The sequence below is a fragment of the Oncorhynchus keta genome, chromosome 4 (genome assembly GCF_023373465.1).
Source record: "Oncorhynchus keta strain PuntledgeMale-10-30-2019 chromosome 4, Oket_V2, whole genome shotgun sequence".
NCBI classification, from domain to species: Eukaryota; Metazoa; Chordata; class Actinopteri; order Salmoniformes; family Salmonidae; genus Oncorhynchus; species Oncorhynchus keta.
In genome coordinates, this window is record NC_068424.1 from 85,341,931 (window position 1) to 85,354,395 (window position 12,465).

At 47.3% G+C, this 12,465-nt stretch overlaps 1 protein-coding gene across 1 annotated transcript in view; it reads right to left on the reverse strand.

The window, feature by feature from the left end:
• Positions 1-6,577: 6,577 nt before the first annotated feature.
• Positions 6,578-12,465, reverse strand: part of LOC118376192 (protein FAM193B-like) — a 34,501-nt gene continuing 28,613 nt past the window's right edge. The window contains exons 8-11 of the mRNA XM_052518002.1: positions 12,007-12,249; positions 7,995-9,378; positions 7,511-7,586; positions 6,578-7,200 (exon numbers count right to left, since the gene is read on the reverse strand). Coding sequence (XP_052373962.1) covers positions 7,104-7,200; positions 7,511-7,586; positions 7,995-9,378; positions 12,007-12,249 — 1,800 coding nt within the window. The 3' untranslated portion in view covers positions 6,578-7,103. The remainder of the gene's footprint in view (positions 7,201-7,510; positions 7,587-7,994; positions 9,379-12,006; positions 12,250-12,465) is intronic.

Sequence of the window (12,465 nt, forward strand, 5' to 3'; positions counted from 1 at the left end):
ACACATGGTGGTGTCTATGACAGTATAGATAACCAGCCCACACATGGTGTCTATGACAGTATGGATAACCAGCCCACACATGGTGTCTATGACAGTATGGATAACCAGCCCACACATGGTGTCTATGACAGTATAGATAACCAGCCCACACATGGTGGTGGTGTCTATGACAGTATGGATAACCAGCCCACACATGGTGTCTATGACAGTATAGATAACCAGCCCACACATGGTGGTGGTGTCTATGACAGTATAGATAACCAGCCCACACATGGTGTCTATGACAGTATAGATAACCAGCCCACACATGGTGGTGTCTATGACAGTATAGATAACCAGCCCACACATGGTGGTGTCTATGACAGTATAGATAACCAGCCCACACATGGTGGTGTCTATGACAGTATAGATAACCAGCCCACACATGGTGGTGTCTATGACAGTATAGATAACCAGCCCACACATGGTGTCTATGACAGTATAGATAACCAGCCCACACATGGTGGTGGTCTATGACAGTATAGATAACCAGCCCACACATGGTGGTGTGTCTATGACAGTATGGATAACCAGCCCACACATGGCGGTGTCTATGACAGTATAGATAACCAGCCCACACATGGTGGTGGTGCCTATGACAGTATGGATAACCAGCCCACACATGGTGTCTATGACAGTATAGATAACCAACCCACACATGGTGGTGTCTATGACAGTATAGATAACCAGCCCACACATGGTGTCTATGACAGTATAGATAACCAACCCACACATGGTGGTGTCTATGACAGTAGATAACCAACCCACACATGGTGGTGGTGTCTATGACAGTATGGATAACCAACCCACACATGGTGGTGTCTATGATAGTATAGATAACCAGCCCACACATGGTGGTGTCTATGACAGTATAGATAACCAGCCCACACATGGTGGTGTCTATGACAGTATAGATAACCAGCCCACACATGGTGGTGTCTATGACAGTATAGATAACCAGCCCACACATGGTGGTGTCTATGACAGTATAGATAACCAGCCCACACATGGTGTCTATGACAGTATAGATAACCAGCTATGACAGTATAGATAACCAGCCCACATGGTGGTGGTCTATGACAGTATAGATAACCAGCCCACACATGGTGGGTGTCTATGACAGTATAGATAACCAGCCCACACATGGTGTCTATGACAGTATAGATAACCAGCCCACACATGGTGTCTATGACAGTATAGATAACCAACCCACACATGGTGTCTATGACAGTATAGATAACCAGCCCACACATGGTGTCTATGACAGTATAGATAACCAGCCCACACATGGTGGTGTCTATGACAGTATAGATAACCAGCCCACACATGGTGGTGTCTATGACAGTATAGATAACCAGCCCACACATGGTGGTGTCTATGACAGTATAGATAACCAGCCCACACATGGTGGTGGTGTCTATGACAGTATAGATAACCAGCCCACACATGGTGGTGGTGTCTATGACAGTATGGATAACCAGCCCACACATGGTGTCTATGACAGTATGGATAACCAACCCACACATGTTGGTGTCTATGACAGTAGATAACCAACCCACACATGGTGGTGGTGTCTATGACAGTATAGATAACCAGCCCACACATTGTGGTGGTGTCTATGACAGTAGATAACCAACCCACACATGGTGGTGGTGTCTATGACAGTATAGATAACCAGCCCACACATGGTGGTGTCTATGACAGTATAGATAACCAGCCCACACATGGTGGTGTCTATGACAGTATAGATAACCAGCCCACACATGGTGGTGTCTATGACAGTATAGATAACCAGCCCACACATGGTGGTGGTGTCTATGACAGTATAGATAACCAGCCCACACATGGTGGTGTCTATGACAGTATAGATAACCAGCCCACACATGGTGGTGTCTATGACAGTATAGATAACCAGCCCACACATGGTGGTGTCTATGACAGTATAGATAACCAGCCCACACATGGTGGTGTCTATGACAGTATAGATAACCAGCCCACACATGGTGGTGGTGTCTATGACAGTATGGATAACCAGCCCACACATGGTGGTGTCTATGACAGTATAGATAACCAGCCCACACATGGTGGTGTCTATGACAGTATAGATAACCATACACATGGTGGTGGTGTCTATGACAGTATAGATAACCAGCCCACACATGGTGTCTATGACAGTATAGATAACCATATAGATAACCAGCCCACACATGGTGGTGTCTATGACAGTATAGATAACCAGCCCACACATGGTGGTGTCTATGACAGTATAGATAACCAGCCCACACATGGTGGTGTCTATGACAGTATAGATAACCAGCCCACACATGGTGGTGTCTATGACAGTATAGATAACCAGCCCACACATGGTGGTGTCTATGACAGTATAGATAACCAGCCCACACATGGTGGTGTCTATGACAGTATAGATAACCAGCCCACACATGGTGGTGTCTATGACAGTATAGATAACCAGCCCACACATGGTGGTGTCTATGACAGTATAGATAACCAGCCCACACATGGTGGTGGTGTCTATGACAGTATAGATAACCAGCCCACACATGGTGGTGTCTATGACAGTATAGATAACCAGCCCACACATGGTGGTGGTGTCTATGACAGTATAGATAACCAGCCCACACATGGTGGTGGTGTCTATGACAGTATGGATAACCAGCCCACACATGGTGGTGTCTATGACAGTAGATAACCAGCCCACACATGGTGGTGGTGTCTATGACAGTATAGATAACCAGCCCACACATGGTGGTGGTGTCTATGACACACATGGTGGTATGACAGTATATAACCAGCCCACACATGGTGGTGTCTATGACAGTATGGATAACCAGCCCACACATGGTGGTGTCTATGACAGTATGGATAACCAGCCCACACATGGTGGTGTCTATGACAGTATAGATAACCAGCCCACACATGGTGGTGTCTATGACAGTATGGATAACCAGCCCACACATGGTGGTGTCTATGACAGTATAGATAACCAGCCCACACATGGTGGTGGTGTCTATGACAGTATAGATAACCAGCCCACACATGGTGGTGGTGTCTATGACAGTATAGATAACCAGCCCACACATGGTGGTGTGTCTAGGACAGTATGGATAACCAGCCCACACATGGTGGTGTCTATGACAGTAGATAACCAGCCCACACATGGTGGTGTCTATGACAGTATGGATAACCAGCCCACACATGTTGTCTATGACAGTATAGATAACCAGCCCACACATGGTGTCTATGACAGTATAGATAACCAGCCCACACATGGTGGTGTCTATGACAGTATAGATAACCAGCCCACACATGGTGGTGTCTATGACAGTATAGATAACCAGCCCACACATGGTGGTGTCTATGACAGTATAGATAACCAGCCCACACATGGTGGTGTCTATGACAGTATGGATAACCAACCCACACATGGTGGTGGTGTCTATGACAGTATGGATAACCAACCCACACATGGTGGTGTCTATGACAGTATAGATAACCAGCCCACACATGGTGGTGTCTATGACAGTATAGATAACCAGCCCACACATGGTGGTGTCTATGACAGTATAGATAACCAGCCCACACATGGTGGTGTCTATGACAGTATAGATAACCAGCCCACACATGGTGTCTATGACAGTATAGATAACCAACCCACACATGGTGGTGTCTATGACAGTAGATAACCAACCCACACATGGTGGTGTCTATGACAGTAGATAACCAACCCACACATGGTGGTGTCTATGACCAGCCCACACATGGTGGTGTCTATGACAGTATAGATAACCAACCCACACATGGTGGTGTCTATGACAGTAGATAACCAACCCACACATGGTGGTGGTGCCTATGACAGTATGGATAACCAGCCCACACATGGGTGTCTATGACAGTATAGATAACCAGCCCACACATGGTGTCTATGACACATGGTGCCCACACATGGTGTCTATGACAGTATAGATAACCAACCCACACATGGTGGTGGTGTCTAGGACAGTATGGATAACCAACCCACACATGGTGGTGTCTATGACAGTAGATAACCAGCCCACACATGGTGGTGTCTATGACAGTATAGATAACCAGCCCACACATGGTGGTGTCTATGACAGTATAGATAACCAGCCCACACATGGTGGTGTCTATGACAGTATAGATAACCAGCCCACACATGGTGGTGTCTATGACAGTATGGATAACCAGCCCACACATGGGTGTCTATGACAGTATAGATAACCAGCCCACACATGGTGGTGTCTATGACAGTATAGATAACCAGCCCACATGGTGGTGGTGGACAGTGGTAACCAGCCCACACATGGTGGTGTCTATGACAGTATAGATAACCAGCCCACACATGGTGGTGGTGTCTATGACAGTATGGATAACCAGCCCACATGGTGGTGGTGTCATGGTGGTGGTGTCTATGACAGTATAGATAACCAGCCCACACATGGTGGTGTCTATGACAGTAGTAACCAGCCCACACATAGTATAATAACCAGCCCACACATGGTGTCTATGACAGTATAGATAACCAGCCCACACATGGTGGTGTCTATGACAGTATAGATAACCAGCCCACACATGGTGGTGTCTATGACAGTATAGATAACCAACCCACACATGGTGGTGTCTATGACAGTATAGATAACCAACCCACACATGGTGGTGTCTATGACAGTATAGATAACCAGCCCACACATGGTGGTGGTGTCTATGACAGTATAGATAACCAGCCCACACATGGTGGTGGTGTCTATGACAGTATAGATAACCAGCCCACACATGGTGGTGGTGTCTATGACAGTATGGATAACCAGCCCACACATGGTGGTGTCTATGACAGTATAGATAACCAGCCCACACATGGTGGTGTCTATGACAGTATAGATAACCAGCCCACACATGGTGGTGTCTATGACAGTATAGATAACCAGCCCACACATGGTGGTGTCTATGACAGTATAGATAACCAGCCCACACATGGTGGTGGTGTCTATGACAGTATAGATAACCAGCCCACACATGGTGTCTATGACAGTATAGATAACCAGCCCACACATGGTGTGTCTATGACAGTATGGTGGTGTCTATAACCAGCCCACACATGGTGGTGTCTATGACAGTATAGATAACCAGCCCACACATGGTGGTGGTGTCTATGACAGTATAGATAACCAGCCCACACATGGTGGTGTCTATGACAGTATGATAACCAGCCCACACATGGTGGTGTCTATGACAGTATAGATAACCAGCCCACACATGGTGGTGTCTATGACAGTATAGATAACCAGCCCACACATGGTGGTGTCTATGACAGTATAGATAACCAGCCCACACATGGTGGTGTCTATGACAGTATAGATAACCAGCCCACACATGGTGGTGTCTATGACAGTATAGATAACCAGCCCACACATGGTGGTGTCTATGACAGTAGATAACCAGCCCACACATGGTGGTGTCTATGACAGTATAGGTAACCAGCCCACACATGGTGGTGTCTATGACAGTATAGATAACCAACCCACACATGGTGGTGTCTATGACAGTATAGATAACCAACCCACACATGGTGGTGTCTATGACAGTATAGATAACCAGCCCACACATGGTGGTGTCTATGACAGTATAGATAACCAGCCCACACATGGTGGTGTCTATGACAGTATAGATAACCAGCCCACACATGGTGGTGTCTATGACAGTATAGATAACCAGCCCACACATGGTGGTGTCTATGACAGTATAGATAACCAGCCCACACATGTTGGTGTCTATGACAGTAGATAACCAGCCCACACATGGTGGTGTCTATGACAGTATAGATAACCAACCTATGACAGTATAGATAACCAACCCACACATGGTGGTGTCTATGACAGTATAGGTAACCAGCCCACACATGGTGGTGTCTATGACAGTATAGATAACCAGCCCACACATGTTGGTGTCTATGACAGTAGATAACCAGCCCACACATGGTGGTGTCTATGACAGTATATTGTGTTTTAACAGTTTTTAAAAAATGCCTGTGTCCTCCACACCATAAATCAGAAACCTTGTTAAAAACCTTGTAAAATAATTCAGAGGCGATTCATCATCTTAACAGTGCCTATCCACAGACACGGACAGATATCCACAGGGTTGTGCGTTGAGGGAGAGATACCCTAAACCTTGTGGGTCGTGGGTCAGTGCCTATCCACAGACACGGACAGGGTTGTGCGTTGAGGGAGAGATACCCTAAACCTTGTGGTTCCTGGGTCAGTGCCTATCCACAGACACGGACAGATATCCACAGGGTTGTGCGTTGAGGGAGAGATACCCTAAACCTTGTGGGTCGTGGGTCAGTGCCTATCCACAGACACATATGCACAGGGTTGTGCGTTGAGGGAGAGATACCCTAAACCTCGTGGGTCGTGGGTCGTAGGTCGTGGGTCAGTACCTTTGGAGAACAGAAGCACCAAATAAAACCAACCAATGACAATCCAAGAGGTTTTCAACAATGTTCAAATGTGCCACAATTGCAATAAAAAGACATTTTTTATTGTATAAGGTAACTGTTTTCCATACTACATAGTGAAGTACACAGTAGATTAGATCTGATAAACTAAAGGGTGTCAGTTCTCCATGTTTCAACCTGGACCTCTTCTCCCTCGTTGCAAAACAGCAAAGTCTAGTCTCAGTCGCTCCTGAATGATCCCTGGCTGTCAGCCAATAGCAACGCAGTATCGCAGTCCTGAATGGAAAATGGTGTTGCACCCAGGGTCCCTCGGCTTGGTGAGGAAAACGAGGAGGAGGACGAAGAGTGGGAATGAGAGAAGGCCTCAGGCCGTCGTGGTTGTATGGACATAGTTGTGTTGGGGGGGTTCTGCATTCTAGAACCCGTCAGTTACTGGGCTGGTTCTGCATTCTAGAACCCGTCAGTTACTGGGCTGGTTCTGCATTCTAGAACCCCGTCAGTTACTGGACTGGTTCTGCATTCTAGAACCCCGTCAGTTACTGGGCTGGTTCTGCATTCTAGAACCCGTCAGTTACTGGGCTGCGTTGGAAGGAACCTTTTTGAGGGTAAAGTTGGACCAGTTTACTGCAACCTTCTGGCGGGGCTGTTTAGCAGAGTCGAGGCAAAACCTACAGAGAGACGAGAGAGATATCAGTATCTGGTTCAATGAACAGGAGGCTGGTGGAGGTAAAACCTACAGAGAGACGAGAGATATATCAGTATCTGGTTTAATGAACAGGAGGCTGGTGGAGGTAAAACCTACAGCGAGACGAGAGATATATCAGTATCTGGTTCAATGAACAGGAGGCTGGTGGAGGCAAAACAACAAACAAAACAAGGGCCAGTTTCCCAGACAAAGACCATGTTTAGTCTTCTTAGGCTAAGAATCTCTTGTCTGCTTGGTAAATGTTTCGGATCGTCACCGAGGCCGAGCGTTACCTTTTGAAGTATTCCACCTCACGATCAATCTCATCCATTTCTTTTGGGTCCACGTCTTTAGGGAGAAACACATCGTCTGGGGAAGAAAGAAACAGGACAGAAACATCAGTCAACGAGAGGGTTATCTAAACTAACGTACCCGTCTCCTCTCCTACTACATGTATAACACAAGAGACAGTCAACTAGAGGGTTATCTAAACTAACGTACCCGTCTCCTCTCCTACAACATGTATAACACAAGAGACAGTCAACTAGAGGGTTGTCTAAACTAACGTACCTGTCTCCTCTCCTACAACATGTATAACACAAGAGACAGTCAACTAGAGGGTTGTCTAAACTAACGTACCTGTCTCCTCTCCTACAACATGTATAACACAAGAGACAGTCAACTAGAGGGTTATCTAAACTAACGTACCTGTCTCCTCTCCTACAACATGTATAACACAAGAGACAGTCAACTAGAGGGCTGTCTAAACTAACGTACCGATGTTGCGGCTGGTTTTCTCTCCCTTGTTCTTGTTCTTCTTATTCTTCCCCTTGGGTTGCTGCTGCTGCTGGGCTTGGTTGTGATTGGTTGAGGTGACAGAGTGACCTTTGGCCTCTTGCTCCTCCCCCTTCCCTCTTTGGGTGCTGGGAGCACCAGAGCTACTCGCTGTCCCGTTGGTGGCCTGCTGCCGGGTGGGTCTGGTCTCCTCTGCCCTCCTTGCCCCGGTTCTCTGGCTCTCAGCCGAGTGAGGTGGTGGTTTGGAACCAGAACCAGCCTTAGAACCCACAGCATCAGAACCAGTTTTCTGCAACTCCGCAGCTGCTTTGGATCCGGGTCTGGTCTGGTTCTGTTCTGGAGGCAGCTGGTCCTGACGTTGCTGCTTCTTGCCCTTCTTCAGCTTACCAGCCCCAGCATTAACCCCAGACCCAGGAGTAGCAATGTTCTTACCAGCCCCAACATTAACCCCAGGAGTAGGAGTAGTAATGTTCTTACCAGCCCCAACATTAACCCCAGGAGTAGGAGTAGTCATGTTCTTACCAGCCCCAACATTAACCCCAGGAGTAGGGGTAGTCATGTTCTTACCAGCCCCAACATTAACCCCAGGAGTAGGGGTAGTCATGTTCTTACCAGCCCCAACATTAACCCCAGGAGTAGGGGTAGTCATGTTCTTACCAGCCCCAACATTAACCCCAGGAGTAGGGGTAGTCATGTTCTTACCAGCCCCAACATTAACCCCAGGAGTAGGGGTAGTCATATTCTTACCAGCCCCAACATTAACCCCAGGAGTAGGGGTAGTCATGTTCTTACCAGCCCCAACATTAACCCCAGGAGTAGGGGTAGTCATATTCTTACCAGCCCCAACATTAACCCCAGGAGTAGGGGTAGTCATGTTCTTGAGCTCCGCTGGGTTCTCCTCTTTAGGCTTAGCTACCTTAATAGAGGCCTGGGTCTGGATCGAAGCAGGGGCATGGTGTTTATTCTCAAGCCTAGCAGAGGGGCACCTCTCTGGGGAGCGCACCCGGATCAGCTTGGAGAGGCTGGGGGTGGTGTGGAGCCTCTGAACATCCTTCGCCCCAGTACCAGCCGCAGCCCATGGTCCCCCTACTCCAGGTACAGTAGCACAAGCCGGGGGTGAGATGGGGCCGATGGGGGAGTTGTCCCGGGGATGGGCCTCCTCCCAGCCGCTGACCAGATCCAGATGGCTCTTGAAGGTACCCAGGGAGAGAGGGGCCAGGTCGAGGTCTATCTGCTGCAGGTCAGAGCAGGAGGAGCCGTTGAGGTGGGAGAGAAGATGGTTGCCCTCCAGAGTAGCCGCTTTTTTGGGGAAGTCATTCACATCCAGGTTGAGGTCGTACATGGAGAAGGAGGCCCGGATAGAGTCCTGCAAGGTCAAAGGTCAAAATTTTATTTTGGAAAAGAGAAGAAAAGTGGCAATAAGTTTAATAAACCAACATTTAAAACAGCTAAAAATGCCCTAAATCAGGGTTTCAACTGTTTCTCAGATTGCAGAGAGTTTACACTCTCTGAAACACTGAAATTAACAGATTAAGGACTGGTTTCATGGACAGATTAAGGACTGGTTTCATGGACAGATTACAGGTGCATTCCTGTGTTAGCATCATTGCTAACGGCTACACAAAGTGGCAGGAAAACAGACAGGGGCATTCCTGTGTTAGCATCATCGCTAACGGCTACAAAGTGGTAGGGAAACAGACAGGGGCATTCCTGTGTTAGCATCATCGCTAACGGCTACACAAAGTGGTAGGAAAACAGACAGGGGCATTCCTGTGTTAGCATCATTGCTAACGGCTACACAAAGTGGTAGGAAAACAGACAGGGGCATTCCTGTGTTAGCATCATCGCTAACGGCTACACAAAGTGGCAGGAAAACAGACAGGGGCATTCCTGTGTTAGCATCATCGCTAACGGCTACACAAAATGGTAGGAAAACACAATTCCTGTGTTAGCATCATCGCTAACGGCCACACAAAGTGGTAGGAAAACAGACAGGGGCATTCCTGTGTTAGCATCATCGCTAACGGCTACACAAAATGGTAGGAAAACACAATTCCTGTGTTAGCATCATCGCTAACGGCCACACAAAGTGGTAGAAAAACAGACAGGGGCATTCCTGTGTTAGCATCATCGCTAACGGCTACAAAGTGGTAGGAAAACAGACAGGGGCATTCCTGTGTTAGCATCATCGCTAACGGCTACACAAAGTGGCAGAAAAACAGACAGGGGCATTCCTGTGTTAGCATCATCGCTAACGGCTACAAAGTGGTAGGAAAACAGACAGGGGCATTCCTGTGTTAGCATCATTGCTAACGGCTACACAAAGTGGTAGGAAAACAGACAGGGGCATTCCTGTGTTCGCATCATCGCTAACGGCTACACAAAATGGTAGGAAAACACAATTCCTGTGTTAGCATCATCGCTAACAGCTACACAAAGTGGTAGGAAAACAGACAGGTGCATTCCTGTGTTAGCATCATCGCTAAAGGCTACACAAAGTGGCAGGAAAACAGACAGGGGCATTCCTGTGTTAGCATCATCGCTAAAGGCTACACAAAGTGGTAGGAAAATAGACAGGGGCATTCCTGTGTTGCCTCTTCAGAAAGTTGAAGGACAATACGCATCACTGATGAATTTTGTCCATGTCTTGTCATAATCTTGGGTAAATTAATACATTTTAAAATAAATTCAATACATTTATACTGAACGAAAATATAAAAACGCAACTTGGAACAATTTCAAAAGATTTTACCAAGTTTACATTTCATATTATGAAATCAGTAAATTTAAATAAAATCATTAAACCCTGGATTTCAATTGACTGGGCAGTGGGGCAGACATGGGTGGGCCAAACCATTGAGGAGCCAGGCCAAACCATTGAGGAGCCAGGCCAAACCATTGAGGAGCCATGTCCAGCTAATCAGAATGCGTTTTTCCCCACAAAAAAAGGCTTTATTACAGACAGAAATGCTCCTTAGCTTCAAGAGCGTCTGCTAAATGACTTAAATGTAAATGTAATGGTGGCTGGTCTCAGACGATTCCGCAGGTCGTGGACCTCAGATGATCCTACAGGTCGGATGTGAAGGTCCTGGGCTGGTGTGGTTACAACGTGGTCTGCGGTTATGAGGCCGGTTGGACGTGCTGACAAATTCCCTAAAACGATGTTGTAGGCGGCTTATGGTTGAGAAATGAACATCAAATGGCAACAGCTCTTGCTGTCATTCCTGCAGTCATCATGCCAATTGCACAATCCGTCAAAACTTGAGCCATCAGCAGCATTCTGTTCTGTGACAAAACTGTCCCCAGCACAAGGTGCACCTGTGTGATAATCATGATGTTCAATCAGCTTCTTTGATATGCCACACCTGTCAGGTGGATGTTAACACATTTGTGCAGAAAATCTGAGAGAAATGAGCTTTATCTGCATATGGAACATTCCTGGGATCTTTTATTTCAGTTCATGAAACACGGGACCAACACTTTACATGTTGTGTTTATATTTCTGTTCAGTACAGTTGATTTCCTACTAAATCATATGAGTACCAGATGGCTCCCGGACAACGATCATATGAGTCCCAGATGGCTCCCGGACAACGATCATATGAGTCCCAGATGGCTCCCGGACAACGATCATATGAGTCCCAGATGGCTCCCGGACAACGATCATATGAGTCCCAGATGGCTCCCGGACAACGATCATATGAGTCCCAGATGGCTCCCGGACAACGATCATATGAGTCCCAGATGGCTCCCGGACAACGATCATATGAGTCCCAGATGGCTCCCGGACAACGATCATATGAGTCCCAGATGGCTCCCGGACAATGATCATATGAGTCCCAGATGGCTCCCGGACAACGATCATATGAGTCCCAGATGGCTCCTTATTCCCTATATAGTATTAGTATGAGCATTAGTTTTGCCCATGGGCCCTGGTTAAAAGTAGCGCACTATTTAGGGAATAGGGAGTTATTTGGGACGCAGATATCCTTACCTTGATGGTGTTCTTGATCTCCTCTAGCCGAGAGGTCAGGAAGGAGTTGACCCTCTCTAGTTCCAGCTGGGGCCACTCCAGCAGCCGACTAGCCTCCGGGCCCTCACCGTACTCCCCATCCACATCCTCCTCCTCCTCCTCCAGGCTGAGGTGGTCTGGGTCCTCACTGGGCTCTGGAGGGGTGGAGGGTGGGTCGCTACCAGCTCCCTCACCATCACCACTACCCGCCTGGGTCTGCTTCTCCTGAGGTGGGGAGAGACAGACAGATGGTTCGACAGGAGGCCGTCATTGTAAATAAGAATTTGTTCTTAACTGACTTGCCTAGTTAAATCAAGGTTAAACAAAAATAAAATTAGACAGGACAGACAGTCTCACTACAGAAACAGGAGATAGACTAGCGTCCTGTCCAGGGGGTGTCCTGGTACATCAAGCTGTCTCACTACAGAAACAGGAGATAGA